At 44.3% G+C, this 20590-nt stretch overlaps 1 protein-coding gene across 2 annotated transcripts; it reads left to right on the top strand.

Annotated features, from left to right (window-relative positions):
- Positions 1-67: 67 nt before the first annotated feature.
- MFSD14A (major facilitator superfamily domain containing 14A) lies at positions 68-20296 on the top strand. 2 transcript variants are annotated; one of them, XM_056355318.1, is made up of 13 exons: positions 68-1262; positions 3210-3279; positions 10420-10515; positions 11700-11762; positions 13170-13297; positions 14386-14500; positions 15635-15853; positions 16153-16266; positions 16783-16854; positions 17279-17391; positions 17550-17647; positions 18178-18341; positions 18976-20296. In XM_056355318.1, the coding sequence occupies exons 4-13, from the start codon at positions 11736-11738 to the stop codon at positions 19180-19182; spliced, it is 1257 nt and encodes a 418-aa protein (XP_056211293.1). In that variant the 5' UTR covers positions 68-1262; positions 3210-3279; positions 10420-10515; positions 11700-11735; the 3' UTR covers positions 19183-20296. The 2 variants fall into 2 exon arrangements, with proteins under 2 accessions (XP_056211293.1, XP_056211292.1); XM_056355317.1 differs by lacking the exons at positions 68-1262; positions 3210-3279 and adding an exon at positions 5007-5239.
- Positions 20297-20590: the final 294 nt, after the last annotated feature.

The following is a 20590-nucleotide window of genomic DNA, read 5'->3' on the forward strand; positions in this document are numbered from 1 at the left end:
GGTGTAGTGTGCTTTGAGTTTGCCCAAAAGCAATCTGTAGGTGTCTAACTTTCTGAAAAAAAACCTTTCTGAACTGTTTTTCTGACTTATAGGCAATGGATTTGTTAGTTTAATTGTACATTTAGAAGGCTAACCTATACTTAGCAGAATTTTATTTAAATATTTATAAAGTTATAGCTAGATATTTATTTGCAATAACTTGAATTATGTGATTATTTTTTTTTGAGACCTGCATAATGGGAGTACTAGTATTTATTGAATACTTGGATATTTGGTAGTTTTATTTGAAGAATCTCTGGGATACGTGATAAATGGTCAAATAACAATAAACTTAGAACTGTCTTCAAAGCAAAATAAATCAGTAGTTCAGTGGTGAAAAATCTTGAGTCTAATAAAGAAAGATAAACTTTTTTTTAAACACTGTATTTCTGTGCTATCCACAAGTGCCCAATCTTTTTTCTCAAAGAATTCAGATAATTTTATAGTTCTATTCAACTTCTCTGTTTTAGATAAACTATAAGAAACTTCCCTTTTTGTTTGCTTTAATAATGGGTAAATTAATGTTCTGGATCTGGCTTCTACAGGATAACACCTTGGGTTTTTTACTGTAACTTTTTTAGAAACTGTTGTTTTACTTTTCCTCAAAAAAAAGTCTTATTTTGGTGGCATGTGCTTGTGTTGCAGTTATTCATACAGTCCTCTCAGATTTTTAGACATACATAATTGGGTTTTGTTCCTAACATTTTTATGGCTGTAATTCAAAAGACTGTAATGGATTTTGTTGAATTCTTTTAAAATTTATAAATGAAATGTTGCTTTTTCTTCTGGTTTTCATTGTCAGTAACTTGCATATTTTAATATATTTCCTTATTGGTCTTGCATGTTCTGTTCTATTTAAGTAATCATCATTTCCCAAATTCAAAGTTGTTGCTCGTTTTCCTCCTGGTGACAGTGTTTCTTGCTGCATATTGTGAACAAGGGAAATTATTCATTGTTTTCTTCCCTGAAATCCATGATGTGTAAGAAAGAGATGTTAAAAAACATTAAGGGGTTTTTTTTGTGTGTATTAGAAAGGTAATGTTTATCTATAACTTGGCATTATACCATATATGTGGTAGTGTTTCATCACCTGTGGTGTTCAGGTATTGTAAGAAAGAAAGTCCAAGAAGTGCTTTTTTTTTGCCTTTGTTTTCATGGTTCTTTAAATTTTTAATGCTGATTATTTTCCACAGGAAGTTACTAAAGAGTTCTGCTCTTTCCAGGTAAGCTCATTCTATGTTTTTATATATCTAGAATTAATATATTTTTACTGGAAAAAATGCAGGGGAAAATGCAACAAAATACGTGGGATTAATTAGATGATATCTTCTGCTGTCGTTACTGTGAATCCAAACTTCTGTTCAGTTGAGTTTATAAATTTTTCTAATTATTTCCTGCTAGCTGAATTTATAACTCTTTCTAGAGGAAAAAAAATAAATCTGTCCTGAGGTGCCATTCCATGCTCATTTTTGAATGTCTGCTGCACATTTGCATCCAAAAGTAAACACGACATTTTTAATTCTTGTGTTCAACCTTCCGTCATCATTCTGACTGTAATTAGCCATATTAATTTCATTAGCAACGTGTAGCTCAGTAAGAATTGCTTATATGCATATGTTTATATTTGCAGCCATGAATAACACCTCTTTAGATTGTTAAAAGCTAGTCTGTATTGTCAATATGTTTTAAATCTAATTTTAAATATATAAACCAAATATAAATCATATCTTCAAAAACTGTAGGAAAATTTTTAAAGTAGTCTGAGGATATTTTATATGTTGATGTTGTTATTTGTGTGTGATTACACTGAATACAGTTCTAATATATTGTTGCCAGGCAGTGTGGAAACAGGGTTTTTTTTTGGTTTAACAGTGCTGAAACATGGAGTGCATCTTACATGAACTAATATAGTCTCTTTTTTTTAATCCATATTGAGGTAAAATATGGGGGGTGGGGGTGGTTCTCCCGTTTGTGTGGTTAATGTTGCTATAGTAATAAAGTAGTTAAAATTAAGCACTGTCTTTATTAAGAGTATGATACAAAACTGTTGGAGAGCTTTGTAAATGGAGAGGCTTGCCTTATGCATATTTTAGCAGAAATAAAAGTAGTTTAATAAATATTTATTATTTCAGAACGTAATTTTTGGCATAGTTTTCTATAAAGTCCAGAAGGCTATTGTAAGAAGTTTGTTAATAGTACCTTTTAACTTACAGCCTACTGAATTTTGCCACAAGTTTGATTTTGACTGAGACATGCTTCTTTTTGACCACTGTATTGTGACTTCTTGTGAATTGCATTTGAGCAGTGTTCTTGTGACTGTCTGTCTCTGCACTCTCCTGGTCTGAAAACCCTGATCTACTGGTTCAGGACTGCGGTTTCTGAACTGGGAGTGGCAGGGGAAGTCTGGCTGTCAAGTACCAAGTCATATATATATATATATATATATGGTGTGCAATTGTAAAGCACAGTGATCCTTTGTAGAAAAGTTTTGCCACAAGTCTGCCCCGTTTTAAGTGTTTAATTTTGACAGTAGTGAACAGTACAATGTACGCTCTAAAATACAATGCAGTCTGTTGATTCACGTTACAATTTAGAAGCTGATGTTTTTGTATATCCATAATTTACAGTATGTCAGAGACCTGAACGGAATTCACAAACAGATTGCTGTAGATGGGGGACAACATGTTTCCCTGTCCTTTCCAGAGATGTATATAATAAAATCAGGTTATTTCACCAGCTATGCAGCAATAATTTTCAGGACACTTCATTTCTGTCATTTCTTTTTGTCAGTTCCACTCTGATCTTAGTGATCACATGCAGCATGATTTAAACTGAAACTTTTAGGCCATTAGGTGACAGATATTAATTATTAATCAACTAACCAAAGGAGCATAGCTGGTACAGAGTTACTGGGATGCAGGAGACAGTGGTCCTGGAGTTTGCCCTGAAAGCAGTCTGTAGAACTCTTAATTGAAACCATCATTTGTCTGTGCTTTGGAGTCAAGGGTTTCCTTTGGGGACATCAGAAGTACTCTGTTTTGATTCTGCTTCCAAAAAGATGGTAATGGTCCTCTGCAGCTAGCGGGTAGCATCATGCATTTACTTTGTATAGAAGTTTGAACACTATGGGTATTTAGGTGTAACGGCCAATTTTTGTTTCTCTTCTTCAGGAGATTAAATGTCAGGAATTTCTCTCTCAGTTAAATAATGGCAGAGTGGATTATGTCAGGATTTACATAGGTAAGTGGAGTTTGATATTTCGAAACGTGTAGCTGGCTGAAATTCATGACAGCAAAAGCAAGTCATACTTATCTAGAGTTTAGTCTAAATTTAGGAATTCTTAACTTGAACTATCTGCTCAGCCTACGTGAGCAAACGGGATGTTTAAGAGGTACTGTTTGGGAGGATAATGACATCAGTAACAGGGGTTGGTCTAATATAAAGGTGTGGATAGAAAACCAGCTGTTTAGTCAGTCTAGTTACAAAATGTTTTTGCTGAGATGTAGTTGTGTTAACTTTTTTACGTGAGTTTCTTACATGTCACCTACATGTCTGTGTGCTGAGTTTCCTGCCGAAGTGTAACATCACTCTCCCCAAGCAGACTGGAAGCCATGCCAAAATTTTAGACCCCTCTCCTTTTCAAGTAGAAGGGGTGAGAAACCCTGGAATAGAATTGTCACGTACTTGGCATAATTTAGTAAGACTTGTAACAAATGACTGATAATAGCAATGGCTGCGACACCCTTTTTCCCCTGTGGGTAGCCGGGTAGATCCACACTTTGTGTCATGAACTAGAGCCTTTGTCCCACAGCAAGGCCAGCGTATACCTGTAGGCCTGAGCAGGGCTGAGCCTCGTGAAATGCTGAATTCCTTAAAAGCTGCAATATGATGACATAAAAGGGTGCTTGGTCTCAAGGCTAAGAGTTTAACTTCAGCCCATGTGATCTTACGGTGAGCGGCTGACACCCCTGTGTTGGCACAGCGGTGTGCGCGGTGAGGGAGCCCCAGTACAGGCCCGCACGTCAGGGCTGAGGTGCAGCGTGGCAGCCGCTGTTGGTGTGGACACGGAAGGTGTTAATGCACGGCTGAGATTTTGGGGGAGGCAGGAATGTGCAGTAAGGGGGCTGGAAGATAGAGGATGGAGTGAAAAAAAGTGCAAAGGCTGGTATGTGGATATGGCCGTGGAGAGCTGTGTCTGAGGTGGTGCATGTAGCGGCACTGGATGTGGACAGGTGTTGCTCCATTTAGTGCTGCCAGGTATCAGCAGTGAGTAAATTTAGGCTGTAAGCCGCATAAAAATTTATAGCACTAGTGCAATTTTTTAAGAGATTTTCGCCACCAGTGGGTACGATGCCTTGGGATCCCCATTACCTTACTGTGTGCGGGCTGCGTGGTAAACCGGGGCCCCAAGTGGCCTGCCCGTTTAAACGTGTTAAAACTTTTGTGAGTTTTAACACTTGGGAGTGAGAAAGCGGCGCCTCCGGGTTGGGTTTGGACGAGCTGTGTCTGGGGTTGCGTGCTGCGCTCTGGAAACGCCTCTCGGGTACACCGGCTGAGAACGGGCCCTGGGCCGGCGCGGGGCAGAGGGAGCGGCGGGAGACAGCGCCGGGGCTCGGCCGGGGCGGCGGGCGCAGGCGCTGCTTGCGGGATCTGAGGGGGACCGGGCCTGCGAGGGGCACGGGGAGCCGGTGCCGCCGGGCCGGGGGGGAGCCGGGCGCCTGCAGCGGCGCAGGGGTGGCCGGCGGCTACCCGGGGAGGGTCGCGCAGGAGGACGGGCCGGCCCGCCCGGGGCGCTGCGGCCGGGCGCGCTGCTGGGGCCGGGGCACGGGCTGCACCGGCGGCCGGCCGCGTTCGTGGCGGTGGGGCGCTCGGCGCGGCGGGGCCGGGCGGGGCCGGGGGCCGGGCTCGCTCCGCGCACGTGACCGGCGGCCGGCCAATGGGGCGATCGCGTGATGCGCGGCGGCGGCTGCGCGCGGGGGCGGCCGGCCAAGATGGCGCCGGGTGCGTGAGCGGGGGCGGCGGGCGCGCGGGGCGGCGAGGCGAGGCGAAGGCCCGGCTGCTGGGGAGGGTCCGCTGCTGCCGCCGCGCCCCCCCGGGGCGGTAGGATGGTAAAATGACCCAGGGGGGGAAGAAGAAGAAACGCGCCGTGAACCGCAGCATCATGCTGGCCAAGAAGATCATCATTAAGGACGGCGGGACGGTGAGGCCGGGCGGGGCCGGGGGGCGCGGCGGGGGCCGCGGCAGGTGCGGCGGGGGGCCGGGGGACCCGCGGGTCTCGGGCGGCGGCGTGCGAGCGGGCCGCGGCCGGCCCCGGCGCCGGGCTGAGCTCTGTGCCGGGGTTTCGGTTTCCTTTACGCGGCGGGCTGGCGCGGGCTCCGCGGCCCGAGGGGCGCCCGTGCGGCTGGCGCGGCCGTGCGGGTCGGCCCCGTCGTGCCGGCGCTCGGGGCGCTCAGGGCGAGCGCCGCCTCAGGAGCCGGGCGCGGGCAGCTGCGGCCGCCGGCGCGTCTGCACCTGGCGCGGCAGCGGAATGGCCGAAGTGAATCCGGGCGGAGGGAGGAGCCGGTGGCCGCGGCTGGCGGCGCGGTGGCCCGGGCGGGCCGTTGTGCGGGAGCGCGGGAAGGGCCGAGCGGGGCGAGGGAGCGGCGCTGCGGGGGGCAGGGCCCGGCCTGCTCTCCCCCCCCCGCCCCGTAACCCCTGAGAGCGGGCCGGCGAGTGGGGCAGGGCCTTGCATCGTGGAAGCCCTGCAAAGGGTGCCTGGAAGAGGTGGTTTGCAGTTCCCTGCCGCCGTCATGCTTCCTCTTAAATACATAATTTTTAAAAAGAAAGGAAGCTGTTGAGTGCTTTGGCTGCCGGAGCTTGGTGCTTTTTGACTGATGTGTAGCGTCTCTTCCAATGTGTGTCATCACCCCAGGATTTGTTTCTGCTGGGTAACATGGTGTAGCTTTGATGTGCGCTCTTCTAAATACAGTGTCATTATTTCAAATAAAGAGACATCTTGACAGGCTCGGTGGCGGTGGCCCTTCGGTTTGTGTTTTTGGAACAGTAATGGAGAAGAGGGAGGTGCAGAGTCACTATAGTTGTTCATCAAACCAGTCATCAACTGCATTACTCAGTGGTAAGAAGCAAAACTAATTCCAGTGATGGATGCTGATGTTTTCCAGGACATTTTTTCCTACTCTTTGTTAAGGGGAAAACACATGAGATTACCTTGTACAAATGTTAAATGCAAATATTTTAGAATGAGTAACTGAACCAGAGTAAATGCTGTCACTTGTGGGACACAAGGCTTCAGAATTTCTCTCTGTAGTAATCGCTGATTTAAATACAGTGTACTTGCAAGTTTCCTTTCTCTCTCAGCTTTAACTTTCTTTTGCCAAGGAAGGAAACAGGATGATATAATAACTGCATTCAGTGGTACTTATGGTGCTGCATTCAGTGTTTCCCCACCAGTTTCAAAAGCAGTGTCCAAAACTGCATCAGTTTTGTATGATTTTCAGTTGTTTCTAAAACTGTGGGGAAACGGGCTTATAAACATTACCTGAAGGGATGTAGATTGTTGTTAGATAACAAGAAGTACCAGCTTGTGATATTTGCTGCTTTCAAATAAATGTTTTGAGAATTTGTTAAATAAAATTTTAAAGTTATACAGTCTGATGTAGCAGAGTGTTGTTTATCATGACAGCAAAAGCTTTATGCTTGGTTGTTGGTTTTTTTTTTTAGTGTTTGCTGAAACATTTAATTAGCCTTCTGTGCTCAGTCTCCTTAGTTTCTTTGCTTACCCAATGTGTTATGTGATATTATGGGGAACAGGTAAATGAAAACGGCCCATATCTTGAATGCCTCCAACTGGCAAATCAGTAACTAATCGATCATCTAAGTGTGCAGTTTCCAGCCCAATTGGTTTATTTTGAAACTGACATCAAAGAAAATTGTGTGACTTGCTGGCAAGAATATATACAGCTGTTTAATGAGGCAGTGTCACAGACAAAAAGTTTACTGATGGGGAGCTTCCATTAATTTAATGTCACTTAACTACTGATTCTTACGTGGCAAGAAAAAAAGCGAGCAAAAGGGAAAACCCACCCAATTTCCTTTGCTAAGCCTGTCCCCCTGCCGCAGGTTATGCTGGGTCCCCTTGGTGAGTCGGTGGGTGGGGGCATTTTTGTGCTGTTCTCTTTGCAGCTTAGTAGCTGTATTGCAGGGAAAAAAATATGTAATGGTGTGTGTACTCAAGTGTGCGTTGCCAGATTCACCAAAGGCAAGGCAGTAACACCAGTGAAGTGGTTTCCATGCTGTTCTTAATTTTGCCTTCCTTTATGACCGCTTGGAATTCATCTTATGCAAGAATTACGCGTTTTTGAAGCAGCCATGAAGTGAGTTAGGAGGTACGCCTGGGCAATGCTAGAGAGAATCAGAGCCTAGTACTTCATTCGGTGCCTTTTTCCTTTCCCGCGGAGGAGCCGCAGCTGTGATCTCGTATCTGATACCTTTGTTGCTTTGATAGTTACTCTGTTGCTGTCAGATGTGTCTTCTTTGGGTTGCCTGGCATAGATACTTTCTATCACTGGTATGACTGACAGTACACAATGTTAAATACATTTTCTCTCTGTCTAGGGAAAGGGGCGTTCTTGGAGCACAATTTTGTGCCACAGATTTTGCCAACCGTAAGGACGCCGTGTTCTGGCTACGTGGTTGCAGAGACAGGTTGCTGTTACTCTCACTGTAACATCTTAGTTGCAGGCTGTTCGCACAAAGGCTCCCTATCTTTAATCTCCAGGTGTAAGGCCTCCTGATTTGGTTACGCTTAGGTTATTACATTACATTACGCTACATTAGCCAGTTTGTAAAGTGCAGCAGGGCAGGTTTGTAGAGTAAGACAGGGCTGGATACCAAACACCTGCACTGTACGTGTTGGGTTAGGAATGTACATCAGACTAGCACTTGTTTCTTGTGGGCTGAATGCACATAATACATCTTAATGCATTGTAATGTAACCACTTACTAATTTCCTTCCCTTTCTTCCACCTCCGGAATATTTTTGCTCCATTATAGTTGCAACCATCTTTAAAAATAGCTACAGAGGTTATGATCTAAATATGACTAAATTACTTTTTTTTTTTATAGATAAGAACAAATAACTACCAATGATACATGAGCATTAGCAACACGAAAGCAAGGAAGTTTAACCCTAGTGAACTAAATGTCACTTCTGTTTGTTTCTGCCAATGTAATGGAAACAGCTGATCAGGTTGCGTACAGCTGGATGACATGGCAGAGGGCAGCGGTCACCCACTTTGTCTCTCAAATTGCCAACAATTTAGCTGTGCAGAACAGCCACTGGTTTCATTCCGCTGTTTTGGTTTGTGCGTGTCATCTCTGAGTAGCTGCCCAGAACTGGACCAGGTAGCGTGGCTGCTGAGCTTGGGTTTGCTGTATGTGAACAGAATGGAGGTGCTTCGGACCCCGGTGCTTGGAGGGACAGGGATGCTTTTTGAGCCCTGCCTCACCATCTGTAATAAATACCTTTGGGGGGTCATGAGACAGTAACTTGACAGGAATCTGGGGACTATAAGAATAAACCTGATGTTCTGTGTGAGACTGAGCCAAACAGCTCAGCGCAGAGCTGGACAAATTTTTAACCCAAAACTAAAATAAGGGTTGTGGGTGGAAAGGGAAGGGAATTGTGGGAAGTGAAGATAATTATAGCTGCTTTCTGTACCGATAAAGACTGTTAATTTACCTTCTTAAGAGAACAGGCTGAAAAAATTGCAACAGTGTCTGTTTGGTACATCTGTATTTACTGAAGAGAGCTGGGGAAGAAAAATAGCACAGTGCTAAGGTACTTCTGTAGCTCACCTTTTACATATTGATACGGTTCCTTTTGAAAATTATGACCTTTTCTGGCAGTAGGGGTGAATGGCCGGTGTGGTTTTCTGTATTTATTTCCTACAGTTGCTCAAAAGGCTTAGGGCTTTTTTCCCTTTGTTGGAAATACTAGAATCTGGAAAGAAAAGCTGTGTATGACTTGCACAAATCTTGTAATAAAAGAAAGACTCAAGTATTACCTAACCGAAACTTAAAAATTGTGGTGTTTGGGGTTGGAAGGCACCTGATTCTAGCTGCCCCCTCTTTTCCCTCAGACAGGGTCAGCTGGAACAGTTTGCTCAGGGCCGTGTCCAGTCAAGTTTGGGGGATGGAGACTCCACAACTTCACTGGGCAACCTGTTTCCAAGAGGGGGTTCTTTTGTGCAAAGTTTAAGTAGAATTTCCTGTTTTTGTGTGTGCTTCCAGTCCTGTCACTGATGCCTCTGAGAAGAGTCCAGCTGTGTTGTCTTTACTCCCTCCCATCAGATACTTACGCACGTTGGTAAGGCGCCCCGAGCCTTCGTGAGAGGCAGCTGAGGACCTTAACCTAAGTGCTCCTAGGTCTGATCAAATCGGTGCCGCTCTGTTAGTAACTCACCTTCACACAAAGCCAGGGAAGCAGATGTTAAGGCAGCCCCGCCAAGCTTGAAGAATGCATATGAGATTTCTGATGAGTTATTCCTGCTACCTTCATATGAAAGTAATGAGTGCAGTTTCCTCAATTTGCAAATGAAGACCTGTGGCATGTTGTTTGACAGGGTAGCATTTACAGAGTATGTGAGATGAGCAGGTTGTCCCACCTGTGCTTTTTGTTCTCCTCAAAAGCTACTTATGATTATACTAAATGACCAAAGAGTTTAATGTTCCTTACTTCAAATCTTTTATCCAGATCTCTTCCTACATTTGAAGCACACTGCATCTAATGGGCCTGTTCTCAGTATTTAGGAAGCAATCACTGCTGTTCCTGAGATTCACTTCTGGCATTCATTGCTTATGGTTTTCTTCCCTAATTTAGAGCTGTCAAAGTTTACGTAGCCATGGTGCCTTTTAGTAACAGAAGTACGATAAAGCTGTTTGATAGACCGGGTAATTAGACTTTGGGGTAGCTGAGTGTGAACACTGCTGTGTTTTGAAATAATGAAAACTTTATTTTCATGGAGCGTTGTGTGCGCGTAAGCATTTTTCTTGAGGAAAAGGAACTTAATTCTCCAAAGAACAGTCTGTTTCCACTTGCAGTGGCATCCTTTTTTCCCAGACTGGCAGTACAAAAGGTTTATTTTTTAATTTGAGATGGGAGCGCACTTTGTATTCTGTGGAGGATTAAGACTTTTCAGGATGTTGGCAACAAAGGGTTAAAAAGGAATTTCACTCAGTACCAGTTAGCTTGAATAACTGTATTCTGATGTGTTGAATCCTGTTTCATTTCTGAATCCCTCTATTTTTAGCGTTAGATGCATTTCTCATGACTGGTAGATTATGAGATGTTTAAATCGCTTGTTTTTTCTCTTGTTTTAGCCTCAAGGAATAGGTTCACCTAGTGTCTACCACGCTGTTATAGTGATCTTCCTGGAGTTTTTTGCTTGGGGACTCCTGACGGCGCCCACTCTTGTGGTAAGTGATACCCTTAATCTTTTTCTTGCTGTGTGGGAGATGGGGCGATCACTGCAAAGGCACTGAACGTCTTCTGAATTAAATGAAAATTATGTATCACTGAGCTGCTCTGTTGTGCAAATGAAAAGTTTTGTATTTTTGCATGGAATCAGGACTTCCAAATTATTTCTTCAAAGCAACATAATGATGCAGCATAGCTGTTTATGTGCGATTCTGCTAACACTCAAGCTTACATGTAAATATTTTCTGACTTGAAACCAGTAAGACTATAATGAAATTGTCTTCCTTTCAAGACACTACAGAAAGCTGAAACATGACAAATGTAAGGACAAAAATATGCTTGAAATTTGGTAAAATTATGCAAGTGTGTGTGTGCACGTAGAAGGTCTTTGCTGACCTGGCTGTGCTTTAAACAGAAGCTTCAGAACATGGACCCTGTTACACTGGTCAAAGCTTCCCTGTGATTAGCAAGACAGTCATACCAACGTGTTTGTACCAAATTATTTTCTCATTTATTTGGTTGCTTTCCGTTTGGGTTTAATCTTCAAAAGTGACACATCCTTACAAATTAAAAGGAGCAAAGGCTTAAAGATCTCCAAGCAAAGTCCACCTAAAACACAGTCTTGGTGTGGCCCTGTAAGCTGAGGTTAACCATGAACAGTCTCTTGGGTATAAACAGCACGTCGGTCACTGAGTGGAATCCATCTTACGTAGCACGAGTCAGACCAAGAAAGGGGCCTGCTTTAACCTGCCCATCCAGGCTCCGCTCACCAAACTGAGAGGCGCTGCAGGATGATGATGCCTCTCTGGCCTCTCCCCAGCCCCCTACAGATGATAGAGTAACGGGCAGAGTCTGGTCTGAGACCCATTTTCTCGGTTCTGTGTGGTCTATTTAGACTTCAGACACTGAGGTTGGATGACAAGAATCCTTCCCAAAGTGCTGAGAGAACTGAGGCCTCCCTCTGTCAGGTGTAAAGCTAAAATCTCAAAAGCACTTCCCATGGGAATTAAAGATTAAATGGCTTATTTGTGGTTAGTCTTTTTTTTCTTTTTCTTTTTCCTTTCTCCGTATTATGTGAAACTATAAAACTGCTGTGGGTGTGCATCTGTTGAAGTTGGCTGCATCATGAGCAATATTCATAGTTAATATTGTGTAAGTGACAGTGTTCATATTTCTTCTCCAGGTTTTGCATGAAACCTTCCCAAAACACACATTTCTAATGAATGGTCTAATTCAAGGAGTAAAGGTAAGGTGACACTGGCTTGACATTGTCTCCCATAACATCCTCATACATAAACTCAGGACGTGCGGGTTAGGTGACTGGACAGTGAGGTGGATTGACAGCTGGCCGAACGGCAGGGCTCGGAGGGTTGTGATCCGCAGCGCAGAGTCCAGCTGGGGGCCTGTAGCTCAGGTGCTCCCCAGGGGTCAGTGCTGGCTCCAGTCTTGTTCAGCTTATTCATCAGCAGCCTGAATGAGGGACAGGGCATGCCCTCGGCAATCCTGCTGATGATACAAAACCGGGAGGAGTGGCTGGTACACCAGAGGCTGCGCTGCCATTCAGCGGGACCTGGACAAACTAGACAGCTGGGCAGAGAGGAACCTCGTGAAGTTCAACAAAGCGTAGGGTCCTGCACCCAGGGAGGAACAACCCCACACACCAGCACGGGCCCGGGCTGACCTGCTGGAAGGCAGCTCTGCAGACAAGGACCTGGAAGTCCTGGAGGACAGCAGGTTGCCCACAAGCCAGCAGTGTGACCTTGGGCCAAGGAGCCAGTGGGACCCTGGGGGCATTAGGAGGACCATGGCCAGCAGGTCGAGGGAGGTGATCCTGCCCCTCTGCTCTGCCCTGCTGAGGCCACATCTGGAGCACTGTGTCCAGTGCTGGGCTCACCAGTTCAGGAGAGACAGGGAACTACTGGGGGTGCCCAGCGGAGGGCTACAAAGGGGATGAGGGGGCTGGAGCATCTCCCTTATGAGGAAAGGCTGAGAGAGCTGGGGCTGTTTAGCCTGGGGAAGGCTGAGACGGAGTTTTATCAGTGTCTGCAAATATTTTGAGAGGCATGTGTCAGGAGGATGGGGCCAGGCTCTTTTCAGTGGTGCCCAGTGCCAGGACAAGGGGAAACTGGCACAAACTGAAGCACAGGGAGTTCCTTCTGAATGTGAGGAGAAACTTCTTTACTGTGAGGGTGACAGAGCCCTGGGACAGGCTGCCCAGAGAGGCTGGGGAGTCTCCTCTGGAGACATTCAAACCCCACCTGGACACAATTCTGTGCAGCCTGCTCCAGGTGACCCTGCTTTAGCAGGGGGTTGGACTGGATGATCTCCAGAGTTGAACAGGGTATTTTCTATTACTTAAATTTATGTGAATTCTATATATATAAAACTATAAAGCACAGTTTATAAAGCTGCTAATATGACTGGATCATCTATATTTTGAATTTTGTGTAGTTCTGAGGTAACAAATCTCAAATTTAAGGTAATCAGACATGGGATAGAAGATCAATAATGCTTGACCGTATTGCCTTTGCATTGCCCTATGGTCATCAGACTTTAATAAAAGTAGAGCCCAGGCTGCTACCATATTGCGGTATGGTTGGCTACCGTAATTCTAACCGCTTGGTTCTAACTTAAAACGTTTTGTTTCATTTAGGGCTTACTATCGTTTCTCAGTGCCCCACTCATAGGTGCCCTGTCTGATGTGTGGGGACGGAAGTCCTTCTTGCTGCTAACAGTGTTTTTCACCTGTGCGCCAATACCACTGATGAAGATCAGCCCATGGTTGGTAAATTTCTTCACACTAGGTTTGCCATTTCTGGTCAAGGTTGCTATATAGTGCCGGTTTGTAGCATCGTTGGTAAGGTACTGTTTGTGCTCTGTGGAAGGCTGAGGCTCTTGTATTACTTTGGCCAGAGCTGGGAGGACAGTCGCGCTGAAGTGGCTGCTGTGAGGCCACACACTTCGGCCAGGATTGCAGGAGCTGCCGGGTTTGCGCTGTGCTGCAGGCCCCGCTCCCTACTTCAGCACGCTTGCGAAAGATGCGAGAGCGCTGGGCAGTAAACGGTGTAGGTCTGTGCTGTGGCCCTGTTACTCAAAAGCTAACCACCTATGCAGCAGCGAAAGCCTTACCTAATGCTAGCTAGTGCGTGAAGTAACCATTCGTACCCTAAAATGTTGCTGCAGTTTTCTACTTTCTCAGGTTGTAAAACCCATCAGCTCTCAGGCTGTGCGCGCGTCAGTGAGCTCTTCACTGGCACCTGCGTTCCCAGGTGGAGCCTGAGCCGCGGCTCAGTTGGTGGCCTGGTGCTGTGCCCGAGGGTGCAGCTGTGATAGCCCCGGCGGCAGTGACGCAGGGCAGAGCCAGCGGTGCGGGTAGCCCTGTCGGCCTTTTCAGTTTTCTCTCTGCTCACACGCTTTGCTCATGGGTTCTTCATCCCTTTGCTGGGGAGTAGTTTCTTTCTAAGTGTAGATTAATGTTTCAAATGACAAGTGCTAGTGTCTAGAGCTTAAAGATTCGGCTAATGTTGCGACTCTCAATGACCAGCTTCTCAAAATAGTGAAGTTCTTAATTTGCTGTGGGTGGTAGGCATCCAGTGGGAGTTAGCCTAACACCTCTTTTCCCAGAAGTAACTTCTTTGCAGCAGCTTTCTACAGTGTTACAAAATTAGGCTGTTTGTACTCAGTGCGCTAAGGAGTTACACAACTGTACCGGGACACATTCACAGGGGCTTTATCCAAGTTAGTATTTGTCAGGGAAAGCTAGACAAGATGATTTACTGTTGAACCGTATTTGCATTGTAAATGCAGACTTTCTGTTTCTATTTAGCTGTTCTGATTTATTTTTTTTTATATATATATAATGTTCCTAGGTGGTACTTCGCTGTTATCTCCGTGTCTGGAGTTTTTGCGGTGACGTTTTCTGTGGTTTTTGCATATGTAGCAGACATAACCCAAGAACATGAAAGAAGCATGGCCTATGGTTTGGTATGTATTTTTCTGGCTCTGTTCCTGTGGCATTCAGGACTAAAAGCATCAGTAGGCAGAGCTTTTCAAAATTGTGGGTTTATTTCTTCTGGGGCAAGTCGGTTTTAGTTTGGAGTAAGGTTTTTCTGTTGAATTGTTCTTGTCATCCAGTCCTGTATCTCTTGATATTTAACTATCTAACTTAAACAAAACACAACTGTGTTAAAAGCTGTCTTTCAGATGTGTGTCTTAGCAGTTATTATCGGTGTTAATGATGTAATTTGAGAGGCTTTGGTTATTGCTCCATTGTTTCTCACACTAGTGCTACTCTGTCATCTTCTCAAAAATCTAACCTTGCTCCTGGTTAATGCTGGAAGTGCTCTTGTATGGTATCCTGACTACTTCTGCTTGTCTCCAGTCACTGCACTTCATTTCAGAACAAATGTAGCCAAAACTTGTCTGCTTTAAGTTCTTACCTCTGGCCTCCGCTGCTGCGTTACCTCTTGATAACCTGCCAGGTCTCAGGAGCCTTCCCAGCCCTGCGTGTTGTGGGTTAGCGGAATTATTTGTTGTGTTCAAGTGACAGAATCCACTGTCATATTCAGCAGCAAGAGCCAGAAGCAATGGGTATAGAACTAAATAGTTTCTTTCTGCCTGTATACGTCAGGGATTGAGATATGCCGAGAAAGTTCCTTCAGTTTTAAGTTAACATCTTCCACAACAAGGGCAGCTGGTTAACTGGAAACTTCTTTGTGAAGACCCATGGTACCCAGTTGGATTAACCAGCATATTAAATATGCCCTTGATACATGTCGTGTTGTTCTTAACAGGCATCGCATATTTCACTAATATGAGCATTAAACGCAGCTCATCGCTTCCCAGAGATACCAGCATGCTGTATAGTTAATTAAACCTAATTATGTCGGTACATACTAGAGTGCTGGGAGCCTCACATTGCTGTCCAGTTATCAAAAAACCCCCATATTTTTGGAAAACCTTTGTCTGAAATAACACAGATGCTGCCAGAGTGTCACAGGAAAAAGGTTACTTTTAATGGTTGCCTGATTAAAATGGGTAGACTCCTGAAAATGCTAAGTGGGCAATAATGTTGTTGACCATATAACTGAAAATCTTACCGGCTGTTATTTATTCCAGGTTTCGGCAACTTTTGCGGCAAGTTTAGTTACCAGCCCCGCTATTGGTGCCTACCTTGGTCGAGTCTACGGAGACAGCCTGGTTGTGGTCCTGGCTACAGCAATAGCCTTGTTAGACATTTGTTTTATTCTTGTTGCTGTACCAGAATCGCTGCCAGAGAAGATGAGGCCAGCGTCCTGGGGTGCACCCATTTCGTGGGAACAGGCTGACCCTTTTGCAGTAAGCTACTGAAATATGGAATATTTTGTTACTTTTTAAATGTTGAGCTTTTGAGACAGGGAAGACTGAATTTACCATGTTTCAGGCTTGAAGAACAAAGCCCATCTTTTTTCAGGTTTAAGTTTGTGTTGCTGCTAATACTTTGGCCAACAAGCCTGCTAAACATGCAGGGAATGTGTTGGTGGTCCCACGTAGTAGCTGCATTAATTGACACGCTTTTCAGATTCACACTAGAGATGCTTTTTGAATATGAAGGCTGAACGTTTTACAATACTTCTATTATTTTTTTTTCCCCACAGTCACTGAAGAAGGTCGGCCAGGACTCAATTGTGCTGCTAATCTGCATAACAGTCTTTCTTTCCTACCTCCCAGAGGCAGGTCAATATTCCAGCTTCTTCCTATACCTCAGACAGGTAACTTTAAAGTTTTGAAATGAACAGAAATTTATAGGGAAGTCTTCAGTGTTGCTGAAATATTTTTATTAATACAGAAAGTGCAGATAACTAGTATAATTTAAAAGCTTCCAGCAGCTGATTTAAGTCACTTGCTGTTCTGTTATTGTCTTCTTTTAGAGAGACAAACCGAGAGACTATGAAGGAACAGTTTCTCCTATTATGTAGTTCTTTGCATCATTCTCGGACCATGAGGTTCACTATGTTAAACGAGGTTTTTTTATTCTTTGAGGGAACCATTTACTTGTTTTCTATCTATGCCCCTTTATTTTTGTGTACTTACTTGATTTAATGGCAAAAAAAAAAAAAGGGGGGGGAACCCAAAACCAAAACCACAACAAAACCAAACCCTGAAGAACCTTTTTTCTAAGTTAGGGAGGAGTTGAATAATACCAGTCTACTGCATTGTGTGCGATGTTTGTGATGTCATAGTACATGGTTTACCGTTAATAATCAAACTGCCTTTTTTTCATACAGATAATGGGATTTTCATCTGAAAGTGTTGCAGCATTTATAGCAGTCCTTGGGATTCTTTCCATTATTGCACAGGTGAGTTACTGCTACATACAGCATGGGTTTGGTAACTCTGAAAGCACTAAGCACTGTGGAGAGCTTGCAGAAACCTGACTCACCTTTTCTGCAGCTGTTTTTCTAAGTCTCTAACAATTGATTAACACCCCGCTTTAACGTAGATGAAAAAAGAGCAGCTTGCCAGCCAGGGTTTGGTTCATTAATATCCAAGGCATATTGTGTTGGGAAAATTCAATCCTTGTGCACTGAAGAAGGGGCGGCAGTTGGTCATATTACTTGCTAAATGACTGCTGGTTTTTTGGCTCCTGGATACTTGGCAACTACTGCTTTTGGAGAATTTTACTGGGCTTTTTAAAATTAATATATTATTTGCATGTTTTTAATATTTAGAATAAAATGTTACTTTTTTTTTTTTTCTTTACTCCCCCCTGCTCCCTGTCAGACAATAGTTTTGAGTTTACTTATGCGATCCATTGGAAATAAAAATACCATCCTACTGGGTCTAGGATTTCAAATACTACAACTTGCGTGGTATGGCTTTGGATCAGAACCATGGTATGTAAATTTCATTTCGATATCTGAACGATACGGTGTTTTCCTGCATTTTATCCTTTATCAAAGGGAGATACTTAAGCATGAGTGAGCACACGTACGTGTACATACACATATGAGCGCTGTCCATGCAGAGCCATTACTTTGGGTGTGTTTTGCAGGATGATGTGGGCAGCGGGTGCGGTGGCGGCCATGTCCAGTATTACTTTCCCGGCTGTAAGCGCACTGGTTTCACGAACTGCTGACGCTGACCAACAGGGTAGGTGTTGTCCCAGTACTTTGCATTCTAGTCTGGAGTCCCGTGAAGACAGACGTGTCAGGGTGTCATCATCGTGCTGGTCCATCAGCCTGAATCTTGGCACTGACCAGCCCGTACACCAGCACAGGTCACAAAATGTTACAATCCAAGTTTCTTGGAAGTTGTGATCTGTGTGTATTGCGGTGTTTGGCACAGAGGGAAAACGCTGAACAGGTCCCATCTGCAGCAAAATATTTAGCAGACTTGCTTAGTTGTCCGGGTTGCGTACAGCGCTTTCCCTCCTGTGTGAGAAAGTGTCGTACCGGTCTCTGAATGAGCACGGCATGGGCAGGACTACTCTGTGCCGAACGGGGAGATGGAAAACCACCCGGTGTGCGCTGCAGTACCGGCTTTTCTGTGCCCCCGTGTATCGCTACCCATAGCGCAACACCATTTAGAGCCACTTCCCTGCTCGTGCCGGTTCAAAGGTGAACAGAGCCTTGCTGATCCATTAAAAATAGCGCGGTAACGGTGTATTTGGCTTCTCCCAGGTGTTGTTCAAGGGATGATAACAGGAATTCGAGGACTCTGCAATGGTTTGGGACCAGCACTTTATGGTTTTATATTCTATATATTCCATGTCGAACTGAGTGAACTCCCCATGCCTGAATCGCCATCAGGAGGTAGCGTCGTCACACAATACCATTTGCAGCAGGTATTCTTTCACTTACCGACTCCAAAGAAACTGGGAGGGGACTGTGCGCCCACCAGTTCTTGAGATGATGCTGTGTTACATCTTGTTATGCTTCGTTTACAGTTAGCCAGCATAACAAACAGAGGTTCTTGAATCACTCCGGGGGAGGGCTGTTGATGGGTTTGCTTGGTTTTAACTAGGCGGTACGGGTGAGGTTAACTTTCAAATAGATACAGCTGCTGACCCTTGTAAAGAGAATAGATGGAGGGAAGGAGGGACCGGTCCCAGCAGCATCCTGTACTGTTTCTTGTCTCCTTGACACTGTATTTTCCTTTCACATGTCATCCATTTTTGTTTTGTTGCCCTTTAACCAAGCTCTCTGTATTCTTTTTTCTAGTTCCTAATAATTAATTTGTTGAGGAAGCTAAGCAGGAAGGATTCACGCTAGGAAAGGAAGTGGGCCAGCATTAATGGGAATCATATGCTCCCTCTCCGGAGCCTTAGGATGCAATACTCTGTCCGCAGGGGACAAACGCTGCGCTGGGTAGCATAGCGAGACAGAGTTGCTCCTGAGCCTTGTGCAGTTAGCTGTGGGCTGTAACCATGTGTCTGAAGGCTTGTTAATACTTTGTGGTGTTACTGTTGTTGCTTTCAGAATTCTATAATTCCTGGACCCCCATTCTTATTTGGAGCATGCTCTGTGCTGTTGGCACTACTTGTTGCCTTGTTTATTCCCGAACACACCAACCTAAATGTACGATCCAGCAACTGGAAGAAACACTGTGGCAGCCATGGCCATCCCCACAGTCCGCAGGCTCCCGGTGAAGCTAAAGAACCATTACTGCAAGATACAAATGTATGACAAAAATCCAGGAGAACTTTGAGACTTATTTTGCATCAGCAGTTTGGGATACACATTCCAATTCCATCAAAATGTAATTTCTTAAGGTAATCTTAAGAAGTAGCTTTCTGCATGAAGTCCATAGGAATTTAAAACCGGAAGTTTCTCCAAAGACGTCGCCATTGAATTAGTAATTTGCTTTTCAAAACGGTTACATACTCATCTCTTGCCAGGAAATACTGTTACTACTAAACTTTACATTCTAGTTCGGAGACAAAGAATAGAGTCAAGGCATGAGCATGTGTCCTTCTGTTCCTTAAGGTGGTGAGCTTTAATTCTAGTCGTGCTAAGTCTCAGTGAGACATACTAGCATCCATGCAGACCCATTCATTTTAATGCTGTAAAATCTTGGGTCAGATGATTCAAAGCCTTAATGTAAATGTACTCAAGTAGGGAGAAGGTGAATTGGTATCATTTATTTTAAAGGTCATATGGCAGGGGTTTTTTTTAAGTTTGTACTAATATAAAAATCACATGAGCACGCTTGCTGAACAGTAAAAGTTATTTTTATGTAAGTGCATTTACTCTTTCTATTTTTGAATAAACGGTAGTATCAAACACTTGTTTAAATACTAAGTGGGTGTTTTGAGCCTACAGATTTTAATACTGGCTCTAAAACTGCTTTCTTGAGTACCGTTTATTGTACCACTATATTTCTGATGTTTGCGTAATCATAAAGGACCTCAAAACTTGAATACACAGACTGAAATATAAGCTGATAGCCTTGAATATGTCAGTGTGCTATATAGTGGCCTTTGAGGACTGTCACAAATAACCCTTTTGCATTACAGAGCTAATGTTTTAGTCCTAAATTTTCAGGACCCTTAGTACAGAAGAGAGCTTTATACAAGTACTGATGTGAATTTCTCTAAAAGTGTATATTTTTGTGTCCAGTTGTATTATTTAAGTGTTCCTTTGTATAAATTTGTGTATAAAGTATTGTATAGGTTTAAAATGTTTTCATCTTGTGGTTATTGCTTAATGCTTTTTTACCTTTGAACATTCACCATGGTTGACCAAGAGCAGGAAAAGAAAATGTAAATATACTGTTAATAAAGTTGAATATTTTAATGAATTCTTAAATAATTGCTAATGTCTCTTAAAACCTTACGTGTAGTTGTACTTCAGCAGGTGGGGAAAGGAAGTCTGGAGTACAGGTCCAGCACTGCGCTTTATCTGTTAGATAAGGCTGAGGGTCTTCATTTTGTGTGGCTGCAGCTGGCTGCTTCGTTCCCTGGGGATCTAACGAACAGGATTGGGGCAGATACAGGCTGCGAGAAACAAGGCTGTAACAAAGGCTGTCCGCCTGCAGTGGCCTGCAGCTTCTGCCTCCCTGATGCTGTGCTGCTGTCAGTCTGCCCAGGCCACC

Source organism: Falco biarmicus, chromosome 11, assembly GCF_023638135.1.
Source record: "Falco biarmicus isolate bFalBia1 chromosome 11, bFalBia1.pri, whole genome shotgun sequence".
NCBI lineage: Eukaryota > Metazoa > Chordata > Aves > Falconiformes > Falconidae > Falco > Falco biarmicus.

Excerpts from the sequence above, each read along its gene's own strand:
- MFSD14A (XM_056355317.1), top strand. The coding sequence starts at position 5,153 with ATGACCCAGGGGGGGAAGAAGAAGAAACGCGCCGTGAACCGCAGCATC. Across the intron at positions 5,240-10,419 it reads TCATTAAGGACGGCGGGACG|CCTCAAGGAATAGGTTCACC; the intron begins GTGAGGCCGGGC and ends CTCTTGTTTTAG. Across the intron at positions 18,342-18,975 it reads CACAATACCATTTGCAGCAG|AATTCTATAATTCCTGGACC; the intron begins GTATTCTTTCAC and ends TGTTGCTTTCAG.